The 24128-nt window shown below is 37.1% G+C and overlaps 3 protein-coding genes across 6 annotated transcripts in view; 2 read left to right on the top strand and 1 right to left on the bottom strand.

Moving 5' to 3' along the window:
* The window catches only part of ncoa1 (nuclear receptor coactivator 1), a 70457-nt gene extending 59706 nt beyond the window's left edge, over nucleotides 1–10751 (top strand). For all 3 annotated transcript variants that reach the window (XM_081377861.1, XM_081377859.1, XM_081377860.1), the window contains 7 exons: nucleotides 1323–1491; nucleotides 1571–1873; nucleotides 2104–2202; nucleotides 3306–3699; nucleotides 4100–4274; nucleotides 4398–4584; nucleotides 5811–10751. In XM_081377861.1, coding sequence (XP_081233987.1) covers nucleotides 1323–1491; nucleotides 1571–1873; nucleotides 2104–2202; nucleotides 3306–3699; nucleotides 4100–4274; nucleotides 4398–4584; nucleotides 5811–5978 — 1495 coding nt within the window. In that variant the 3' untranslated portion in view covers nucleotides 5979–10751. The remainder of the gene's footprint in view (nucleotides 1–1322; nucleotides 1492–1570; nucleotides 1874–2103; nucleotides 2203–3305; nucleotides 3700–4099; nucleotides 4275–4397; nucleotides 4585–5810) is intronic.
* Nucleotides 10752–14189: 3438 nt separating this feature from the next.
* slc25a27 (solute carrier family 25 member 27) lies at nucleotides 14190–19875 on the bottom strand. The gene is made up of 10 exons (XM_081378569.1): nucleotides 19794–19875; nucleotides 19558–19671; nucleotides 19233–19421; nucleotides 17163–17247; nucleotides 16953–17075; nucleotides 15013–15125; nucleotides 14842–14926; nucleotides 14680–14772; nucleotides 14492–14594; nucleotides 14190–14415 (listed from the first exon to the last, which is right to left on the bottom strand). Exons 2-10 carry the CDS (start codon nucleotides 19640–19642, stop codon nucleotides 14344–14346), a joined length of 948 nt encoding a protein of 315 aa, XP_081234695.1. The 5' UTR covers nucleotides 19643–19671; nucleotides 19794–19875; the 3' UTR covers nucleotides 14190–14343.
* An 803-nt stretch (nucleotides 19876–20678) lies between these two features.
* abracl (ABRA C-terminal like) lies at nucleotides 20679–23974 on the top strand. Of its 2 annotated transcripts, none has more exons than XM_081377709.1 (3): nucleotides 20679–20898; nucleotides 21634–21702; nucleotides 22467–23974. In XM_081377709.1, the coding sequence occupies exons 1-3, from the start codon at nucleotides 20832–20834 to the stop codon at nucleotides 22649–22651; spliced, it is 321 nt and encodes a 106-aa protein (XP_081233835.1). In that variant the 5' UTR covers nucleotides 20679–20831; the 3' UTR covers nucleotides 22652–23974. The 2 variants fall into 2 exon arrangements, with proteins under 2 accessions (XP_081233835.1, XP_081233836.1); XM_081377710.1 differs by having other exon boundaries at nucleotides 20890–21011; nucleotides 22467–23945.
* The last annotated feature ends 154 nt before the right edge of the window (nucleotides 23975–24128 follow it).

Here is a 24128-nt window from a genome sequence, read left to right as displayed (position 1 = left end):
GATTATTGTTAATAATCTGGCTACAGAACTGGAAAAAAGATAATTGATATAGTATATTATAATAAATTATTATTCATTTATATTTTATTGCAACCTACTTCTGTCCATTTTTCATTTTTGCAGTCAGATACAAAAATAATGTGCATTCTTGTGTAAAATATTGAAAATAAATATTTTCTAATTTTAACATTTATCTGTGAGTAAGAATGAGTTGAAACTTGTTGATAAAATAAGCATATACTGTAACTGTTGTATTTAATCACACGTGTATACAGTAGCTGTTTTTCATTGGTGCTGCTAACTAATATAAAATTTCTATGTAAAATAAGGCAAATTATCTAAAAATCCCACGGTTACTTAAAATATTTGGGTGATGGAGTTGGTACTGTTTATCATGGTTTTGTCACCAGGAAATATCAGCACATTTAACTGAAATCACATTTTAGTTAAAAAATAAAATATTGAAGTATTTATTAATATTTTAAATTAGCTTTTTATTTTCATATATTCAGTTTTCATTTTAATTGTAATAATTTAAAGGTTCACCTTAAAATAAAAATAATTCTGTTATTAATTACTTAATTACTATTACATTCCAAACCCGTAAGGCTTTCGTTCATCTTCGGAACACAAATTAAGATCTTTTTGATGAAATCTGAGAGATTTCTGTCTTTCCGTTGACGCAGCTGACACTTGGACAAAAAGTTCATAAAGAGATTGTGAAACTAATCCATAGGAATAGAGCGGTTTAGTCCAAATTTTCTGAAGAGACTTGATCGTTATATATGATAAACAGATTTAATTTATGCTTTTATTCACATAAACATTGATCAGCAAAAATAGAAGCTCAACCAAACTTGCTGAAGCTCAAACGTGCTGCGTAACAGGAGAATGAACCTCATTGTTTACCACAACTAATTTGTGAGTTGATGAATGTTTATGTGAATAAAAGCCTAAATTTATTTAGGGGTTGAGTGATATGAACTTAATTTTTATCATTTTGATCAAATAAGCAGTGAATAAGGTGAATTGGCACATTTGTGTTAAGAACATTCTAGTAAATTATCTCTGATTTATGTCAATGTGTAATAGTTGCTTTTTAAAAAACTTAAGAATCAGTAGAAATATTTATATTTAGTTACAATTACTACTATAATACTCTAGTTGTTTAGTCACAGGGAAGAAAATGTGCACTTCCACCCTAATTCTTTTTTACTGCCAGATCAGTTAACCCTGCAAAGATGACATAGAAGTGTCAGCTGCGTTCCTTCCACTCTTGATCAGAGCCGTAGACCATCTTGTTTGTTCTCTGCACTACAAAGGCAGTGCGTTCCGTGTCCACTGGATGAGATGCTGTGTCCGCCCACAACTCCCGAGGGCCGCAACGATGAGAAGGCCCTGCTGGAGCAGCTGGTCATTTTCTTGAGCCGGACTGACGAGAGCGAGCTCGCCGAGCTGGACCGTGCTCTGGGCATCGACAAGATTGTTCAAGTTAGTATTATAAGAAAAAAAATTCTTCTCATACCTTTTACCATACCAAACATTGACTGGTTTACCGCCTTGCCTACAGAGTGGAGGCCTCGAACCCGGCACCCAGAACTTTCCTCAATCTCAGCCCCCAACACCTGTAACCATGGACCCCAAGCTGCCCAGCTACCCCTCTCAGTTCCCAACCTCACCCTCACAGTTCCCTGCTGAGATGGGCACAGCACAGGGCATGAGTTTCGGGGCCCCGCGGATGGCGTTTCCAGGCAACGTAAGCATTACGGTGCGGCCTAGCATGAACCGAGCTCCTGGTGTGCCCAACCAGCTGCGACTACCTCCCAACCAGCTGAGACTCCAGCTTCAGCAACGTTTGCAAAGCCCACAGCAGGTAGATCTCCAGCTTTCACTTCATTGTGCAATAATAAATGTGAACACACAATGTCTAAATCCTCCTCTTGGATTTTGTTGCACTGTGTAACAAATCCAGTGAATGCTTTTGATTTCGCCCTTTTAAATAACATGCTGTGGAACTAACCTATTCTTTTGTCGAGTGCAGCTGCTGAGCGAACATGATTAGTTGCTCTTGTTTAGTGGTGATCTATCTCCTCTCTCCATCAGCTCCAGAACAGGCTTGCGGCCATGGGCCAGTTCCCACAGGGGGGGCATGTTGCCATGGGGATGCGTCAGGGCATGCAGCAGCCTCAGATGCCCTCTCAGGTTAGTGTCGCATACACCGAGACAAATTATGTATGCCATTTATAGGAATGTAAGCATTTGCTCTGACAAGTTTGATTTGATTACGATTGTAAGACCAGATCTGAATTTTGGTCATAATTTGGTTTGGTTTGGTTTGATGATTTGTTCACAAGTTCACTCATTTTTTTTTAAATGTCCTGACGATGCAATCACTGGTATTATTTATTTATTTAAAAAGCGGAATTATACATGCATATAATATAAATTTTATTTTAAAAATACAGAATATTTAATAAATGTCTGTATGTGTGTGTGTGTGTGTGTGTGTGTGTATATATATATATATATATATATATATATATATATATATATATATATATATAGTATTGTTTATTTCTTATTTTGTTATTATGAACTATACTGTTATTCATTATTAACACATAATATTATAATTAAATATTATTTATTATTATTAATAGTAATTATTATTCTGTTTAACACAGTCATTGCTAGTATTTATTGTTTTCTATACTTAAAAAATTATAATATTAATATTATAAATAAGACCCGTATTCATTATTTATATTAGTGCTGTCAAATCGATCGCATCTAACATAAAAGTTTGTTTACATAATATATATATATATATATATATATATATATATATATATATATATATATATATATATATATATCTCACATATGTTTATGCGTGTCTATGTGTGTATATTCTGTATATACACACACATATTTATACAAATTTAGACAGGCACACACACACAGACATAAATATGATATATATAAATTTAATTACACACACATATATTATGTAAACACAAACGCGATTAATCAATTTGACAGCTCTAATTTTTATATATATATATATATATATATATATATATATGGCAAAGGCAGCAGATAAATTTTTTTTCTGTATATGTCTGTGACTGAAACTGAAAGCTAGTCTTACTCTTACTCTTTTTCTCTCTCTCTCTCTCTCTCTCTCTCTCTCTCTCTCTCTCTCTCTCTCTCTCTCTCTCTCTCTCTCTCTCTCTCTCTCTCTCTCTCTCTCTCTCTCTCTCTCTCTCTCTCTCTCTCTCTCTCTCTCTCTCTCTCTCATACAGCCTCCGCTCAACGCTCAGATGATGGCGCAGCGGCAGCGGGAGCTTTACAGTTTCCAGCACCGCCAGCGGCAGCTTCTGCAGCAGAAGGTCCTGCTGATGAGGCAGGGGATGAACACAGGGCCTCTGGGGGCTCAGCGAGTTCCTAAGGGTCCCCAGCAGCAACAGCCGCCACAACAGCAGCAGTTTGGCTTTCCTCCTGGCTACAATGCCGTGCCTGGCAACACCCCTACCTCCCCGAGCCATTTTAACCCCATGGGAGGACCTCTGGACCCCAAGCTGCCTACCAGGGGGGGTATGGGAAACCAAGGAATTATGGGAGGCATTCAAGGGCAATTTGGGGGGCCTGTGAACACTCCTGTTCAGCAGGGGCTTTTCCAGCAATTTGGGGGGCCTGGTATGTCTCATTTGTAAGCTACTAATTTATCATCAGTAGGGTTATTATAGTTAACTAAAGCTAAAACCATAAAAGAACATTTCCGATACTTCAAATAAAATAAACGTTAACTGTAATAAAATAATATTTAAAAAGTACACATTTTATTTCATTTTTTGCATTGTTTACTTACTCAAATAACTAAAACTGAAATAAAAACCGTATAGACAATTCCTAAAAATTGGGAAAAAAATACTAAAACTTTAATTAAAATTAAATAATAATAAAAGAAAACAATAAAAAAAATTCAAAATATGAATAAAACCTATAACAGTCTCTCAATGATACTAAAAAAACGCTGATTATCACATGCTTCTGTCATGATGTCTAGCAGAGCCAATGTACCACTTGTCTCTCACAGGCATGATCCAGCAAGCAGATCCATCCTTTGCTCCTGAGCTGAGTCCAACCAGCCCCTTGCTTTCACCTCAGAACTCCACCTCCCAGAGTCCTCTGCTCCAGCAAGCGCAGCCTCCACCTGGTTATCAGTCACCTGACATAAAGAACTGGCAGCAAGGGGCCATAGGAAACAACAGGTATGCTGTTTGATATTGATCACCAAAAAGGTCACAAAAATGATATGCGATTTTAGTTTTTCTTTCATTGTGTTTACGTGTCTTCATATTAATTTTAAACCATTTCATTTTGTTATGTGTCAGTATGTATAACCAGGCAGGTCAGCCTGTCTCTCAGAACTTTGGGCAGCAAGGCGTTTATAACAACATGAGCATCACCGTGTCAATGGCTGGAGGGTCAGGAGCGGTGAGCACTCTACCTCCTATTGGACCATCTGTCGCCATGGGCAACAATAACCGTGGCAACGTTACTGCAATGTGTAACGATCAGGTAAGATGGTCTCTATATAATTTATTGAGATGACTTAAAGGGATAGTTTAAAAAAAAAAAAATTACTCACCCTGCATAACCTTTTTTCTTCTGTGGTGCAATTTTCGTTTTTACAAAATTTACTAAGAATTTGTAAAGAAACATGCCATTTTGTTCTTCTTGAAGCTTGTAAGCTTTAGTCCCCATTCATTGTAATTGCACAGAAACAGAGCACCATGTTGGGGTTAATTACCCTACAAGTGTTATTTTAATATCATTGATAAACTGTTATAGTTTTTGTTAATATTTTGAATTATACTTTATTTTTATATTTTCTGTTTTCATTTTACATTTTTAAGTTTTAGTAACTGTTGTGTTTCTGTCAGTTTTATTCGGGTTTTTGTAAGTCTTTATAATTTTAGTTTTAGTTATTTTAGTGTTTCAATTTAAACTAAAGGAAAATTAGAAATTGGCAGTTAGTCTTCAGTGTCACATGATCCTTCAGAAATCATTCTCATACACTGATTTGATGCTTGAGTTACATTTCTTATTATTGTTATTATTATAGATGTTGGAAACATATTTTCTTCCGGTTACACTTTATTTTAAGGTGTCCGTGTTACAGTGTAATTATACATTTAAGTACTGCGTAATAATAATTAACTACATGTACTTACTATAGAGTAAGGGTTACGAATAGGAGTTGGTTTAGGGTTAGTTGCATGAAATGATGCATAATTTATAGTTGTTGTTATTACCTAGTTCTGGCATGAAACGCTAGATAGCGCAGGCTGGAAGGTCCTTAACTCATTTGGCGGCGATCGCGTCGTCATCTACATAGCGCAGCTGATTGTTTGGTGTTGCATCAGTGGCCAGTGAGCTGCGGCTCAACATTCAAAAAATACCGGTAGTTCTGCTGTTAGCAGTGCAGCGCCTTTCAGAAACCCTCCACCTTCCCCAGCTCCACCTGTATAGATCTGCTACGGGGGTTATTTCATGTATGTTACATATGCCTCAGCATGTCATACATGCTCACTGCAATGTCTGTGAGTTTACTGGCAGTAGCAAGTCTCGGTTCTTGCTCTGCAGCAGCGTAGCAGATCTATTCCTCCAAGACCACATACATTAACATTTCCATATCCATTACCATTACCATGCCAACCTCTCTGAGAGTTGTCATGACAGAACTACATGTAACGTGTTACCTTTCTTTCTTTTAAAAAAATCTTCTCTTTCCCATTTCTCAGGTACAGCAGGTTCAGGTGTTCGCTGATGTCCAGTGCACGGTAAACCTGGTGGGCAGTGACTCCTACCTTAACCAGTCGGGGCCCATCGGGACCCAGAAGGGCCCGAGCGGGACCCCCACAGTCCAGTCTCAGCAGAAGAGTCTCCTCCAGCAGCTCCTGACCGAGTGAGCCGCCCATTTACCATCTGCCAGAGGACTGTCTCCACATGTAGAGATTTTTATTCTTCACCTTTGGTTTCGATACAGTATATCTGCAGGGTCGGTGTCTGGGCCCAGGCTTGTGAGGTTTCATAGCCGTTCGACAAAGTGCTCATTCCTGGTCACCTTTTTAAACGCCTGTTTCCGAAAAGGAGAAAAGATCACGTTCCAGAATTTGCCAAGTCTGTAAAAAGGACCTGCTGCTACTGCCGGCTACACGTCCTGTCAGTCAGGCCAACGTTGCAGTGCTTCTTGGAGAGCGGCGCAGCAGCTGAGCTCGGATTGGAAACTGGGGCAGGCTTTTGCCATGGTGTTGCTATGTTCATGGTATATTGCTCAGTTTCAGCTGGATCTGTGACTGATAGGCTCTCCTCAGCAGTGCCTGATGATGGGAGGAACTTCCCGCCTCTTTTTATTTGTTAGTCTGTTCTGTTTGTTGTTGTTTTTTCTGTTGTTTCGTTTGTTTTTGTCTGTTGTCGTTTTCAGAACAAGTATCGCCAGGATGGGAGACTGCTGTGTAGCGCGTATGCGTCTGCCGCAGGCTTTCCTGGCAACACTGTTCTGAAACAACAGACCGTTTTTTTAAACAACGTCCTACACATTTCCCCCCCCCAGCAGCTGTGAATACGACCCACATAGGGTCAACTCAGCCTATCAGTGTTGTTTGAAGCGATGTGTTGTGCTGGCACAGATGGTCAAAGTTGGGACAAGCTCACACTTTGTAATTTCCTATTAAACGAAACATCATCAAATTTCAGGCAACTCTTGTTTAGAACGCATCAACATAACACCAGTTATTTTTTTTTAACGATTAAATCTGTAATGTCACTTTTTGTTATTTTAATAAGTAATCATCCAGTAGGGTCTCGTGGCTCTCACATATCAAGTGAGAGAGACCCGATTTTTACGATTGATATTGGTTATCGAACACCCCGGTAAATGTTACAAACCCTCTGCTGCATTGCACACAGGTGCGAAAATGTAGATTGTACATTGATTTTCATTATACAGTTGAGTGTTTCAAAGATGCTCTTGAAAACCACGGGAGGAGCGAGGTGTTGTCTCGCGCAACGTTCGCACCGTCAGCTGCGTTCTCCAGCTCTTTGACTGCTCATGAGACTACTGTTGCCCAGTCAGACACTGTTCATCAGCATTATCCTTTATTCATTTACCTACTAGTCACCCCCTCTTAAGAATCATTTAAATCTGATTCCAACCTAAACATTCGAAATGAAGCTAGTTACGTGAAAAGTACTAACAGAAATTCTTCGAAGGTGTCAAATTGGCATGCCCACGTAAAGACTTGCTGTGGTCGAAATTGATGTCTCTGTGTGAGCACGAAGTATTTCACAAAATCGTGCAACACAATCGGAGCACAACTCGGAATCGTGTTGCATGCGCAACCTTCTCCCCTCCTCACATAATTTCGTTCTCCTTCAACAGTGTTCTTTTGTTCGTGACTCACTCCGTGGAGTTTAAGTGCCGTGTCTTTGTGCGTGTGCTCTGTATACAAAGAATGGCTCCAATGCTACACCAGCTTAGATTGTCCTTAGAGGAAAAAAAATGTACAATTTCGTAAAATTGATCCCCATTCGTCTACGAAATTCAGACGGCAGTATGTGCTGTTGAGATCGAGCCACTTTTTGCTATATATAAATGTACATAGACATTACAAAAAGCAAGCTGAATTGACAAATACATAACACAAAAGTCGGTCTGTGTTTTTTCCTGTTTTTGGCTCGCCGAAAAAACACAAACTTCGTAATGATTCATTTCTGCCCTCCTCTTTGGGGAACAGGCATTCCTGTATAGATAAAATGGTTTTTATGCAGTGGATAAGATTCATTTAATGAACCCTACCTGTCATCATTACTGTGTTCATGCCAAATATACCAAACTAGCAAACAGCGCCTATTAATAATGTTTTTATTGTTTCGTTTTCTCGTTTATAACGGCTCTCACAGTCAGTACACAACACCAAGGTACAATAGAACTATTCAGAACCTGGATTATCAAAGTATTGTGTATATAACAGATAAATGTGAATATGTATCTGTTCAGAATCAACAAAATGTAATGCTCCGAGTTTGTGGTAATAACTACTTGCTTCCATTTTGTTTGTTTTTTTTTTTTTTTTTTTTTTTAGATGTGTATGGCTGTCTGAACGCGTGTATGTGTGATTAATACTGTATATCTGGTGTTTAATATGGAAAAACAGACAAATGTCCTGATTTTTTTCTTTTTATTTTTTTCTTTCTTTTTTTTTTAATACCTGCAACTTTTCCTGTGGGTGTTGAGATTGCTCTATATGTGAGAATGGTTTAGCGACTGCTGAATGTGACTTTGCTGAGGGAGAAGCAGCATGGACTGGCTTTTGTACGGGTTAATTTAAAAAAAAAAAAAGGCCATATTATTTAATTTCTCTGTTGTCAAAGTTTAAACAGCTCTGAAAAAGTGGAACCTTGGTTTGAGAACAGCGCCGGGCTATTGTAGTGGGGTTTCGTTAACTGCCTGATGTAGTTTTGCCATGTGTAAATGCTCTTAAGACAAGAACGGAATAATGACCAAAGCTTCAAGATACTAAAAGATTCATATCATATGCAAGGTTCATGCAATTGGACAAATGTAGCACTGAGTTTTTCCTGAATAGGTGTCCCGTATCCTGTCATGTTTATAACACTACCATTTTGTTCCACACTTTTAATTCAGACATTTTTTTGTTTTCCCCCCTAGCTGGTTTGATTATTTTAGAAGATGTTCAGTAGTGAATTATCTTCAGACATTCCCCCGTTGCTACAGATCTACCAAACATGCAAATGCCTCTTCGGGAGGAACTTTAGTCACCGTTTTCAGGAAGACAGATTTCTAACCGCTAGCTATGCACGTTTAGAGGTTAAATGAGAAGCATTTGGCTTTTGTTTTAAAACTGACACTACTCAGAATGGATCATTGCTTCGAATGCAGTATTCTAGCGATGCATGCTAACAATTATCTCCTGTTTTTCCTCTATTTTGTTTTTTAACTCAAGGATATACGTCATTTGTAGTTCGAAACAAGTGGTTTCGAGCTACTCGGGCTAAAAACGAGATAAAACCATACTGATGCAACTCTACTTAGATATTTGACTTTATTTAGCTGGATTCTTTATACCAAATTTGAGGTGCCTCTTGTACATATTTTCAGCATAGAGGACTGCTCCTCACCGTTTGATGGACGTTTCTTGTTTATGAGGATTTTCTTATACTGACCTTTGTAAGACTTTTGCTGTATTTTACATGAATTTTTTACTAAAAACCTAAATGTACCAGGAACTTGCAAGGAATACAATCTAGTTTTGCACTTTACATGAACTACAAGGAAAGAGGCCATGTCAAAATCCGAATATATGTTGGCGGAAAAAGAACGAATATCCCCTGAATGTATTTTCGCAAAGTGAAACGCCATTTCGCTTTCCACGGAAAATCAAAGCGCATCTCAGGTTCTTCAGGAAGAACTTGGCTTGTCAGGCCCTCGTCATTGGATCTGTTAAAAGAGCAGGGTTGCTACATGGGTGTTTTTTCTGCTGCAGAACCATAGATCTAACTATGCCTATCTTCTTCAGGTGCACCACCTCCCCTTTGCCCCGTCCTTTTAGACCTCCTGGCTTTATCTTTTGAAGACATTCCTCATCTTACTCTGCTTTCTGTTCATCGCGGTCTGTGTCGTAGTGTCGTTTCAGGCCCCGCACGCTCAGTGCCAAGTGCTAAGAACCATTTATGCAAACTCGTACAATCTGCATTTCCTCATATCATAGTTGCGAATCCTACGTATCGACCGCCACACACTCTCCTCGTCATTCAGATGTCATCTCTACATGGTATCATCTACAGTAGCTACTGTTTACCTGAGATTTTTCACATTGTAAGTGCTGCCTTATTAATATACAGACATTAGTTGTATTGGTGAAGGGAAGTCGTGCTCGTAGCTCCGCTGAAACGGCGCTTGTTCTTTCAAGGCAAGGTTCCACTTTTCACCTGTAAAATTAATATAAATAAACAAATATATATAGATATATACATTTTACTCATTTTGTCCAGTTTTGTATAATACTTGTGAACTTTTTTTTTTTTTTTTCTTAAGAGGTATCATTGCAGCTGTGTGTGGGACATTATGAATGAAGATGTATCTGGGAGACTTCTGCATGTTTTTTTTTGTTGTTGTTTTATTCTCTATATCCAGGTTTATCTGGAGAATCCTACCTTTCTTAGGACGTTGTAGACAATCAGTCACATGCTGGGTCAATCCTGCAGGCTGCAAAACTGTGTTTCGCATCTACTGAATCAGTCTTATTTTTCTTGTCCATTTCATGGAATTATGTGGCTGCTCAAACTGAGATTTGAAGTTTACACACACACACACACACACGCATACACTCAGACAAACAAAACAAGAAACGTTCACTCACACCTCGTGCATATGGCCCCTTTGTTGCTTTTCCAAGGTGAAGATACATACCTTGAAGGAAATTATGCTTTGACTAACAAATCTCTATAACATCCATGAATGTGAGAATGCAACACATTGCAATAAAGCACCATGTAAAAAAAAAAAAAAAAAGGACTGCCAGTGCCATCTTTATATCTAGGGATGTGAGTTGTAAGAAATTGAAAGTGTTTAAAATCAGTTCCATTAATGATTATTTTGCATTTGAGGGAGAAATATTTGGAAATGCAGTGCAAAAAACTGTGAACAAGGTCAGTTTTGATTCCCTACAAAGAACACCTGCTCATAAGAGTCGTTTCCTCTAGAATGAATCGTGCTATACGCCCACACTGAACATATGCAGACATCCCATCCTGCAAAAACTCGATTTAGGGAAGCAGCATCAAGATAGATATTACTTTAATGCCCTATAATATGGGCCTACTTTCTCTCTTGGATTTCCGAGTGTATATATAATTTGCAATTAGCAAAAGACTCCCGGACCTTCCGGGAGAGGCGGGATGTCTGCATAATATTAACAAACCTAAGACATACATAATTATGTCTTAAATTTAACGATTCGTTTGTTAAATTCGAAAACTCTTCCAGTGAATCATCAGTAGGGCTACTGTAGGGGCCTATGTTTTAAAAATGCTTAGGATCATTGCAGATTCCATAATAAATTCAATTTATTACCCAATATGTTGAATGAATACATTGTTTCCATTTCAAATATAAAAAATGTTTTTCAATATATTTCAATCGCCATACTGGTACAATTCCATAACTAAGTAGCATTTTGCTACACAGATATAACAGGAGGCAAAATGTGGATGAAAGTCAAAAATGTGATGGTAAACCTGTGTTCAAATGAGTTCATGCCACATGCCATTCTGACCAATGTTTGTGTTTATATTGTCCAATACATGCAGAATTCATTTGAAAAGCTTGAACTTTTTTAGAAAGGGCTGCACAGTCTCCTTAGGGTAGGGCTTCAAAGCCAAGCATGTGGGGATATTCTCTGGCTGCTCCATCCATAGCTTATGTGCTATGTCCTTTTCACGTAGAGTACTGGAAAGAGTGGAGAGAGAAGCCTCATCTGGTGCCTGTGGGAAAAAAAAGAATAGGCTATTGTCTTGGTTTAAAACAAAACAAAAAAGTACTTAAATATATATGTATATAACCTCCTCAAGTATTGTCAGTACCCTAGTGAATCTGTTAATGGCTTCAAATGCATTTCTTAACAATAATTAGAAATGAAACTACTACTATATTGTTTTCTAAAGGGTCAGAAACACATGGTGCATGTGATGTAATTGCAGTACTAACCTGCAGTACCACTTTGTGCATGCTGTCCAGTTCTGCCAAATACTCCTGTGTATCAGGGTCACTGTAGTGTAAATGAATGGCTGCAGTGGCCGCGTGACAGGCTTGAGTTATAACCGCTCCTAAAGGCCATGATAAAGCGTGTATCAGGTCTGAGCGGACGATGACATACTGGACTAAACGCTTGGACGTGCCACCACTCGGCGTTGCCATTTTATTGAATGTGAAAATTGCCAGACCGGAAATGACAGAGTCAGCGGGTTCTTGTTTACGTTCCGGGTTTATTTCCTTACCGGTAAAGTTATGGACTGGATGCCCTCTACTGGTTGTTTGAGAACCCTGAGCATTAATTTAATATTAAAATGCATTTTCTTATTTGTGCATCCTTGCTTCTTTTCCTCGCTTCTTAACTCCACCATCTTAGGATGTAAGGGAAGGATACAAGGAAGGAAAGAAAGCTCATTTGTACATTGGAATGTTCTTGATCACTTAAGTTAATAATAAAGATGTTTTTACTTTTAGGTTGGTACTTTTTAGGTTTTCTGAAATATGCTTGGTAGGCTACATGTAATAAAATATGATAATGAATTGAAAGCCTTTTGGTAGAAGAAAAACATTCCTCTATGTGTCGTTTTCAAAAATCTATTTCTTGTTGGTATAATACTCTACAATAATCCTAAATAGACGTTAAAGGTACCGTATGTAGGATTGTGGACAAAACTGGTACTGCAATCACTTTAAAAATACTGTAGAGCCGTGTATCCCCTCCCCCTCCCCCCTGACTCGAGGTTGCCAGATAAGCTGCAGGATGAAACGTAGGCTGCTTCAATGAGCTTCCAATGGCAAGTGATGACGAGACGTACACAGTAAGTTTTTTTTTTCTGTCAATTGTGTTTATGCTTTATGAGAGATATTTTGATGAGTAATTACTTATTTTAAAAAATTACTAATTGTTGAGGTGCTGGGGCCATAATAGCTGAAGAGATAAGCGTTTTTGATTTGATATTTAATTTGATTTGATTTCTTTATTTTGAACATATAAATACAATTACAATTCAAAAAAAATCTGAGAAAAAAAAAGGATAATAGTAAAAGAAAACAAAAAAACATATAGACTTAAACAACAAAATAATACTTCCTTAATTTTCAATACGAAAAAAAAAACCTTGATTTACAAGTGCTAAAGTTTTTGTCATATTATAGGCTAAAAACAGAATAAACATTTGCCACAGAAATTATAACACGGGACAAATTCAATATCACCAATGGCTATCACAGGGTTGTTTTCAGTCCCATCAGAAAATATTGTTAGAGTAACTAAATTACATTAGCAATGGTCATACAGGTCAACTTGCAGCATGTGTAACTTAGTCCACGATATACATGAAGAACGAATGACGAATATTTTTTTCTGAGGTAAAGTTAGGCTTGTCTCAATTACGTTTCAAATTGCCATAATGGTCGTGCTAATGTTTTCATCAGCGTCTCAGCATAATGACAGAGAAACGGGCTCCTATAATGCATTGCAAATGCATACGTCCATGTGAGCTAACGTTACGTTGCTTGAACACGCATAACTTTGTTCGACTGTCATGAATATATGAAATGTCCATTGACATCCAGTACAAGTTAGCCAAGCATAGATGAATCTTACCTGTCTAGGAGAAAATTAGCAACGTTGGCGTCTGTGTTCAAATTCTTCTCCGTTTTCAGCCGTCTCCATCTTTCAAAAGCATCTCCTATACAAATTCTGGTTTTATTTCGGACTTTGTCACAACGAATTTCTGAATTATAACGAGGTCTTTTTGATTTAGTAACGTTAGACATTTTTATCCGACTAGAGTTAGGGTAGGTTAGGTTAGAGCAAAGCTGGCAACCCGGATCCCGAAACACTACTGACTTCGTGATTGGTAGATAGGTGGAGGGAGGCGCTCAGGCCAAAACACAAAATGACAACATCAACATCAGTTGAGGGCTGCAAGTCCACTTTTTAAATGACAATATCCTAGCCATACTACTGTTGTCAGTGATATAAGTATTTGAAATGAACATGATTTCTTAATGTCTAGTGACACATCAGGGCAATTTTATGATTAATTGAAATAGATTTCTTACATACAGCTCCTTTAACTGAAATACAATATTTTATTTCACCTAATTGCACTTAATAAAAACTATAATAGTAGTTTGGTGAGGGTTATTATAATATAACTATAATAATCTCAATGATCACCAACCTGGCTAGACTGGGAGACTAGGTTAAACAAGCAAACCCATCTAGGCTGGTTTAAATGGACCTTTTTCTGCACGATTATGAGAGGTAATGAACTGACAACAATTAACTAACAACTCTCTAGTAATGTGGATTACAAAAGAAGAAAAAATGAACAACTTTCTGTGCCAATTTCACATTTTTATAAACAGACTTGAATGGTTGCCATGCCATAATTTTCTCCAAAACATACAGTGATCAAAACAACTTTGCAAAGTTCAGCTCAGAAACTTTAAAGGGACAAAGTAAAATACTCTCTGTCCACCTCTTAAAATCATTAAAACGAGCTGATGCCCATTGCTCGTCTCATTTGCTCAAATGTAAGCCAGAAAGTCAAAGACCAGGGAGCCTGGGAACAAAAACAGAGTTAAAATAGCAACAAAAAAGAATAAATCTTTAAACGAACATATTTGAAATCATAGTACCATTCTGAACCAAGTTGGTAGAAATCCTTTATAGAGGGAAAAAAATCCTTCACTTCTCACCGACTGAACAAGACAGTCAGTAGAAGACTTGTAGAGAAGACCCCTGCAAACAGAATGATAAAAATATGTTGTTATAACAAAGCTAATGTTCTACTACTAATCAGCTTTGATTAATATACAAAACTAACCTTCCGTTTGAATCCCGTGGCTGGTTCATTACTCTAGTTTTCACAACATCAGCTGGTGTTCCCATAATAGCTGCCACCAATCCTGAGCATATGCTATAAAAATGTGGAACATGAGTCATGACGTTATTATGTGTTAACGTTAGTAGAATAACAGAATTTCACCTTGCCAATCCATGACAAATGCTGTTATCCGGCATGGAGGTGTTTCTCAGTAGAAAATGCTTCACTGTATCATATGTCATGAGATCTAAACGTGAAATAAAACGAAAAATATCTGACGTATTACGAAAATGTAGCTGTCAACAGATTTCTAGAAGTCTTTGACTACTGTACCTCCTAAATTGACTAGGGCGGCTCTCTGAACGTTGGGAACCCATCCTGCCCAAAGGCCTCTGATTCCTCCCTCTGCTATGATCTTTGTGAAAGCATGGTAAACCCCATGTACTCTGTCAGTTTAAAAAACAACAACATACATTTAGAATGAGTACACTCATAAAATAAAGGTTCCAAAAGGATGTTTTAACAGCATTGCCATAGAAGAACCATTTTGGCTTAAGAACCCTTCACCTTTCAATGATCATCTTTTTTTTTTAGTGTGAAGAAGAACATTTTAATAATCTTAATACCCTTTTTCCACTGTAAAGAACCTTTTGTGTAAGGGATATTTCACCTAAAAATGAAAATTCTGTAATTGATTACTCACCCTGATGTCGTTCCGAACCCGCACGATTTTCGTTCATCTTTGGAACACAAATGAAGCGATCAAGTCTCTTCAGAAAATTTGGACTAAACCGCTTAATTCATATGGATTAGTTTTACGATCTCTTTATGAACTTTTTGAAGCGTTTGCAACGAACGGATCAGAAAGCTTTCAGATTTCATCAAAAAGATCTTCATTTGTGTTCCAAAGATGAATGAAAGTCTTACAGGTTTGGAACGACGTGAGGGTGGGTAATTAAAGGGTTAGTTCACCCAAAAATGAAAATTCTGTCAGTAATTACTCACCCTCATGTTGTTCCAACCGCGTAAGACCTTTGTTCATCTTCGGAACACAAATTAAGATATTTTTGATGAAATCAGAGCTATGTCTCACTCCTCCATAGGCTGCTATGTGACCGAAACTTGCTGGCCCAGAAAAGTTATTAAAGAGATCGTTAATATAGTCCAAGTGACTCCAGTGGCTCAATCTTAAGTATATCAAGCGACGAGAATACTTTTTGTGCGCAAAAACAAACAAAAATAAGGAATTTATTCCACTTTTCATTTCCTTCTCTCTGGGCCTCGTAGTGTTTTTGCGCTGCGCGTCTGTGTTGCACGTCATCACGCATCACACACATGACCGGCGTCGGCCAATAGTGAGCCTACGTGGTGACGTGTAACACAGACGCGCTGCGCAAAAAGACTACGCGAACCAACTAGTGGCCCAGAGAGAAGGAAATGAAAAGTGGAATAAAGTCGTTATTTTTGTTTGAATTTGCGCACAAAAAGTATTCTCGTCGCTTGATAAACTTAAGATTGAGCTACTGGAGTCACTTGGACTATATTAACGATCTCTTTAATGACTTTTCTGGGCCAGCAAGTTTCGGTCACATAGCAGCCTATGGAGGAGTGAGACATAGCTCAGATTTCATCAAAAATATCTTAATTTGTGTTCCGAAGATGAACGAAGGTCTTACGCGGTTGGAACAACATGAGGGTGAGTAATTACTGACAGAATTTTCATTTTTGGGGTGAACTATCCCTTTAAAGGTTATTGAAAGATTGACAATTCTTTACTAAACATTTACACACCCTTAAAGGGATAGTTCACCCAAAAATGAAAATTCTGTCATCATTTACTCTCCCTCAAGTTGTTCCAAACCTGTATGATTTCCTTTAGTCTGCTAAACACAAAAGAAGATCTTTTAAAGAAGGTTGGTAATTAAACAGTTGCTGGTCCCTTCTTCAAAATATCTTCTTTTGAGTTCAGCAGAAGAAAGAAAGTCATACAGGTTTGGAACAACTTGAGGGAGAGTAAATGATGACAGAATTTTCATTTTTGGGTGAACTATCCCTTTAAATTGTTCCAAAACTGTATGAATTTCTGTCTTGTGCTGAACACAAAAGAAGAATATGGGTAACCAAACAGTTGATGGGCCCCACTGAATTCCATAGTGGAAAAAAACACAATGGAAGTCAAATGATTGTTTAGAACAACATGAGGGTGAGTAAATGACAGAATTTCCATTTTTGGGTGAACTATCCCTTTAACAAGAATTATGACTGCGCCTCACCTTGGTGGTTTCCCTTCAAGTCGGCGCCTGCCCTCCATTTGCATTTGAACTTTCACTAGATCTGTTGGACTAGCGATGAACTGGCCCAAAGCACCTGAAATCATACTGCCGATCACTGCTTTCCTATAGACATCACAGGACACATGCTGATCCCGTCTATTTAGACTTTAATCACTGTCCTGTTTCAAATTTCACAGATGTTTCCCTCACCAAACTGGAAAAATGCCATCTTCAGATCTTCCCAAGACAGATTCCCGGAGCTGTTCATAGGCCAGCATCCTGCCGCCTGAATACACTACGGATGAAGAATTTCAAAGTTCAGAAGTTGATTCAAATACAGTTGGACATCAAATCAAGTTCATTAGAATTTCATTCTGTGCATGCATAAAATTTATAAAGGAGGCTGTGACAATTCTTATTGTTATGGAATATTGCAGTATTTATTATAAATGATTTATCTTGTACATCAATAAAATAAAAATGAATATTTTGTCATAATTTACTCACCATCAAGTTTTTAAAAACCTGTATGAATTTCTTTCTTCTGCTGAACACAAAAGAAGATATTTTGAAGAATGTCAGTAACAAGACAGTTGATGAACCCCATTGACTTCCATAGTAGGAAAAAGAAAATACTATGGAAGTCAATGGGGTTCATCAACTGTTTGATTAACCAACATTCTTCAAATATCGTCTTTTGTGTTCAGCAGAAGACAGGTAATTCATACAGGTCTGAAACAACTTGATGACAGAATTTTCATTTTGAAGCTATCTACTCCTTTAATTCATGTGCCCTCATAATGTTTAATCCAAATAACTTTCCCTCCCTCTTGCAGCGACATCTCATCTCTTCTCAGATGATGTGTTTACTGGCGGGACAACCTGTCACTCACATGACATCACAGCAATAGCAAACCACAACGATCCAATCAGCGGCGGTTTCTTCATTAGGGCGATCGGGCGACGCACCACCAAAGTGTGAAAGGGACTTTCTATCACTATCTCATTCAACCACAGAGTTATGCTAGCAGTCACTCACTGTTGTTCTGCCTCTGGATATAGTCCAATCAGCGCCGAGTCACGTTCTGTGGAGTACCGCCTCTTTTTGGGCGATTTCACTCTGGCTGAGAATCGCCCAGAGTCTTCCCATAGACTTATATTCAAAGATTTTTTTTTTTCGAACTGCAGGCACTGCAATGCATTCTCTATGGGTTCCGGGAGGGCTCGCACTAACGTGCTTTCGTCATCATACGTAACCTTAACTTGTGCAGCGATTGGTGGAAACAAATGTTCCTCTAATAGTATTTAGCCATAAGCTGAAGTGACATCCAATAATTTCCTCAGTGCATAACTTACATTTCACGGACATATTTTCCATCTGTAAATGTTAGAAAGTCCAGTTTGCTGTCATGAGTGGGCGAGCTTTCTGCAAGCTATACTTCCGTGAACGAGCGCCCCCGCGTGCATGCGCGCCGAACAGACGGAGCGCAATAGAATAGGAGCGCAATTATTCTGACTAAAATATACATTAGCACTAAATTATAAATATATTTAGCTAAAACATTTGTTGTTGAATATTTGTTGTTGTTGGTGAACATAAATGTGCTAGAGAATTTCAAACCTACATGTGTATTTTTATGATATTAGCTTTTTTTTTTTTTGGTTTAGTAAATTTAACTACTTCTTTAAAAAACATTATTTTGTTTTTAGATTGTAATGTTGCAATGTTAGAATGTAATGTGATTTGACCCCTTTTTTGGATAGACTGCAGATAGACAGCAAGGTTACACTATGTTTTTATAACCTTCAATATAAACATTGTTTGTAGGACAATATCGATCAGGATATTAAATATTTAAAAAAAAAATTAAATACAGGTTTTTTTTATTCAAATAGAAAAATAATAATTAAATACTCAGATTATACCATACATCGCTATTTAGCCCAAAAATTCAGATTTATTTGGCAATTGGCTATTTCCCAACCCTACCGGCTGAAGTTTTAGCTAAACTTTAGGCTAATGATAGCTACATTATTATCACTGTTAAATTGTTATTTAACAATAAGCCTACATTCAGTCCTGAATTAAAAATTCAGTTTGTTGTGCCCCCCCAAAATTTTTTAGCACCAGCCGCCACTGGATCCAATCCATTCCCGATGGACAAAATCAAATCCTGTCCTACATTTTTCTTGTTTGAGAAGTTGTTACACTCAGATATGTCACAATAGAGAAGAGAAGACTATCAAAACTTCTGTCTTATGCCGACTTTAACATTTTACCTATATGTCTGTAGATAGCTGGAGTGACCCCTCGCCACAATTTCAAGGCCCCCTCTTCTCGCACTATACCCATAGCTGTGCTCAGCATACCCCTGTATTTTGGAGGCTGTACACTTCCACCATGCTGTCGGGAACCACCTTCACCCTGTATCTGAAGTCTGGTTTTAGTAAGGTCCAGAGGGAATGTGACTAAAATAAAAATTGTATAAAAATCACTCAGAGAGGTGAATACATTAGGTAGCCTAGATATTATTAAATATATATAAAAATATATATTTTAAAATACAAGTATTATTTTCAAAATCTAGAAAGGATGTGTATCTACCTAGTTCTGCAACAGTTGCTGCACATGCTGACAGAGTGAACTTTGATACTCGGGGCCACCGCGAATTTTCTTGAACAGGGTGCATTGCAGGTGTCCTCTGATTCCCAGTTCCCACTAAAAAAAAAAAAGAAATCAATAAATTATAAAAGTAATTCTACATTATTTTCCCCAAAAGAACCACGAGCCTGGAGTGTATGCTCTTTAAATGTTTACATTGTTAAAGACAGGACTACGACCTTTTATAAGAGGCGAAGGCGTTTTTTACCCAAGCCGGTTGGTCGGTGTAGTTGACGACCCTCTTACGTAATACGTTCAAAACTACAAAAGAAGCGTCATGGACCTAAAACCACATTTCCCAAATCAAAGGGGCGTCGATAAACATACGTAAGAAAAGCTCCTTGCGTAAGACCGGCCGGGATTTTCGTACGCATGCGCTTTTCTGCGGCATGAATATCAATATTTAAATACCATTAAAGAAAACATCTATCTATCTATCTATCTATCTATCTATCTATCTATCTATCTATCTATCTATCTATCTATCTATCTATCTATCTATCTATCTATCTATCTATCTATCTATCTATCTATCTATCTATCTATCTATCTATCTATCTATCTATCTATCTGTCTATCTATCTATCTGTCTGTCTGTCTGTCTATCTATCTATCTAATCATATTTTTATATATTTTAATATTATATTAAAGTCGAATTGTCGAATACACAAAAATAATTTATTAAGCTCTGGCTACAAAGCCACAAACCAGCACTATCAACAATAAATTGTTTTTTACTGCCATCTGGTGTCTTGTAAATTAAATTTCATACGAAGTTCAAACATTTATGGATGGACACATTTTATGTTGCTGTAAATGTCAATTATATTAAAATAAATAAGCGAGTTCTTGTATTTTATTCTTCTGACATATCTATAAGAATAAATATTTCTTGATTTAATAAAATTAACATTTAGTTGCAAATTGTTTGCATATCAATTGTCAAAACAAGCTATGGAACAAAGACTTCGATCATTAAAATTACAGATGCCAATTACAGCAGCAGTTTAATCAACATGTCAACATGTTTTACATAAGCACATACAAATCCACTTAAATGCTTGTTAAAGCAAAAGGTATGGCATCCAAGCGGCATAGTATTATGGTTACTGCCATTCCAAATGTATCAAACAATTCATTGTAGATTAACAATCACTTACTAACTAGGTTAATCTAAAGGGGGCAGTTTAATGTGACGTCACACACAAAGCCATCTATGGTTGCGCTTTCTCGTTTCAATCAGCCTATAGTCTGCAGAGCGGCGGAGCAAAAACACCACAGAGGTAAGTAGGTCGAACATATAACTACTTTGAAATGTTTTATGATTTAAAGTAACAATTTAAACGAATACACGTTTTCCCAGTGGAGTTATGGAATCAAGCCTCTTTAATGCGGTGTGAGTGCCTTTTACGCACACAAGTGTTTTTTGTTTGTTTGTTTATTTGTGTGTATTTCAGGGAATTAAATCTGCGTGATGATTAGATTCAAATCCTGTGTGATTCACAAAATGCTTCAACACAATTTTTCACACATTTGTATCACTTTCCGTGTTAAGATTCGGCACTTCCGCATTGCTTGATCAAATGAGAATCCTCGTGCTCAGCTGTGAAAGCCGTCCAGGCGTTTATTAATTATGCTTCATTATGTCTAACCCACGCTATGGTATTAATCATGCAGACAGGCCACACGTATTCTTTCCTTAATCAAAATTTAAGATAAGTAATTCTATTCAGCATCTGCAATAAGCCGGTAGGGTGCGGCGTTGCAATTCTCATCTCGTCCAGAGAGGGCGCTAAATAAATAGTGAATAGAACGTGCATGTCTAAATCAGTTTTAAACAATTTATTCAGCATGTTTGTTGTTAATTGTCAGGACGCAATTAAATTAACGATTATGTATTATTCCAGACTCTAAGATAGATAACAGGAATATCAGTATGCCTATATCTTAATAAAGACTTTCAATGACTAATAAAAAAGGAAAGCCTTTACACTACTAACATGCATGTATAATTTCAGTGTCAAAAATGAATGTGGAACATGAAGTCACGCTGCTCATTGAAGAGATTCGTCGACTGGGCAGTAAAAGTAAGTCCTGTACTATTTTAGAGCAACACAATTGTTTGGGATAAAGTCTAAAATTGTTAGTGAAAATGCATCTTTTTGCCTTTTTTCCCATTACAAATAGTTCACTCAAAAAAGGAAATTCTGTCATCATTTACTCACTCTCAAGTTGTTCCAAACCTGTAATAGTTTCTTTCTTCTATTAAACACAAGAAAGAAATTCATACAGGTTTGGAACAACATGAGGGTGAGTAAATGATGACACTATTTTCATTTTTGGGTGATCTATCCCTTTAACAATTTAAAATGTTGAATTGAAAATTTACATTAATTTTAAAATGTCTTAGTATTTGGTGTCTCCTTTTTGCATTAATGTCAGCAGCATGATTCGAAAATGATCGTAAGTGCATCTTGTGCTTTAATGGAAGAACATCTCATATTGGTTTGGTGGCCTAAATATAATGCTTAAACTAAAACATTGAAATAGGAGCTGTACTGCTCATTCTGAAATCCCAAGTTCTTGTATGATCAGAAATTCTTTGTTGCATGATGAGTTTAGTTTCTGTTAGTCAGCATACAAATGTAGGTGTCTTTGTGGTATTTGGCTTTCCTATTCACTCAAACCAGGCTGATGATTCCTCATCCCGCTCGCTCTTCTTGAGATTTGCGAACGCTGATTCTGTGTTGTCTCAGTGCTTTAACAAGTAATAAATGTTAACGTGTGAGACTTTCAGCGTTTTTAATGAATGATTTAGAGCGAACCTTTACCACTCTTACTTGTCTCACAGACGCAGATGGAAAGATCAGTGTCAAATTTGGAGTCTTGTTTAATGATGACCAGTGCGCCAACCTCTTTGAGGCTCTGGTCGGAACGCTGAAAGCGGCCAAGCGAAAGAAGATCATCACTTTTGAAGGGGAGCTACTACTGCAAGGAGTTCACGACAACGTTGATGTCATATTACTGCAGGACTGAGTTTGACAGTCTTTTCTAAACCTGAGTGAAAAAGTACAAATCTTTTTGACATGTCATTGCTACATTTTGATATGGAAATATACTTGAATGTGACATTTTTGTATACTTCATTGGAATATTTTTATACAGCAATTTTTTTTTTCTCTCAGGGGAGTGATTTGCACACACGTTTGTTTTGAAAAGTAGCAATTTTCCCTGTTCAAACAGCCATATCATTAAAATATATCAGAACAGTTATAGTAGTGTGCATGATCATGTTACTATGTTTCTGGGACTTTGAATGAATTCATTTCATTCAATTCTGCCTACACTCTTACAAATAAAGTTTTTTTTTTTTTGCAGCGATGCTATAGAATAACTATTTTTGATTCCCCAAAGAACCTTAGTAAACAGTACTTAAAAAGAATCATTTTCTTTTCTCAGTGTGACAAACATTTTCAAAGTTTTCATGGATGTTAAAGGTTCTTCATGGAACCATCAAAAGGGCCTTTATTTTTAGGAGTGTATAACAACTGCACAATTGCTCTTTCAACAGTAATCATGAGATTGTTTGATTTGCAGTACCATTACTGTGAAATTATTCATTTCATGCATAGTCATTCAAGTTATATGTGCCAAAACATGTCAAAGGCTGATAAATATGATTAGTAAGTAACATTTATCTGCTATATGATTTTCTGGAATGAAATGAACCAAATTTGACAAATCATCTGATCTGATCCTGGGTGATATTTTATAAAGCTCTTGTGAAAACAAACATCCCCATATTGTTCTTGTGCTATTCTTGTTCTATGTCTGTACAAATGTTACATAGGACTCCTAATGGTGCAGTTTGTGCCATTTCACGCTCAGGAATAGAAACTAGAGGCTGTGTCTGAAATCACATAGGCACTCATTTTGAACAATGAATTACTTTGCAAAAGTTTTTAAAAAAAGTATGTTCTATATAGCATGAATAAGCTTGAAAAAAGTTTTTCATTTTCTTTTTTTATAGATAAATGTATGAATCTACTGCATCCATACCTCAACATTTTAATCTGACTTGAAATTTCCAATTTGTAGTATGTGGATTTCTGTGTTGCTGTCTTTGATTTCTGTCTTGTGATGTTTCATCTGCTTTCTTAATGGCTGGAGACAGTTTATTGAAAATTGCAATAAACTCTGTCATATAAATAAATGAACTGGATTTAAAACACTTTATCTTTCAAATTCATGACCAATACTGGATTATAGACCTGAATGGTGCAATTAAAAGCCTATGTTGTTTTTACCTTTGAAATAAATGAGCCAGGTTAAACTGGACTTTTAGAGATCCTGATTTTGAATTCGAAGTCAAAAACGAGTCAACGGTTCTTTGTAGAACTTTTCTAATGGCGTCTAGCTTAGGTTAGGTCCTAATTAGGACCTTGTTTAAAAAAAAATTAACCATGATCAGCAAAATTAAGATAACTGCTCAAATAGCACGTTCATCACTTTT

Source organism: Scardinius erythrophthalmus (assembly GCF_964197995.2).
Source record: "Scardinius erythrophthalmus genome assembly, chromosome: 11".
Classification (NCBI taxonomy): domain Eukaryota; kingdom Metazoa; phylum Chordata; class Actinopteri; order Cypriniformes; family Leuciscidae; genus Scardinius; species Scardinius erythrophthalmus.
This window is presented reverse-complemented; position numbering and strand designations above follow the sequence as displayed.

Coding starts and splice junctions, on each gene's coding strand:
- abracl (XM_081377709.1), top strand. CDS start 20,832: ATGGTTGCGCTTTCTCGTTTCAATCAGCCTATAGTCTGCAGAGCGGCG. Junction 20,899..21,633: donor GGAGCAAAAACACCACAGAG/GTAAGTAGGTCG, acceptor GTATAATTTCAG/TGTCAAAAATGAATGTGGAA. Junction 21,703..22,466: donor TCGTCGACTGGGCAGTAAAA/GTAAGTCCTGTA, acceptor CTTGTCTCACAG/ACGCAGATGGAAAGATCAGT.
- slc25a27 (XM_081378569.1), bottom strand. CDS start 19,642: ATGCACCCTGTTCAAGAAAATTCGCGGTGGCCCCGAGTATCAAAGTTC. Junction 19,422..19,557: donor AGCAACTGTTGCAGAACTAG/GTAGATACACAT, acceptor TTTTTATTTTAG/TCACATTCCCTCTGGACCTT. Junction 15,126..16,952: donor CTTGAAGGGAAACCACCAAG/GTGAGGCGCAGT, acceptor TTAAACTGACAG/AGTACATGGGGTTTACCATG.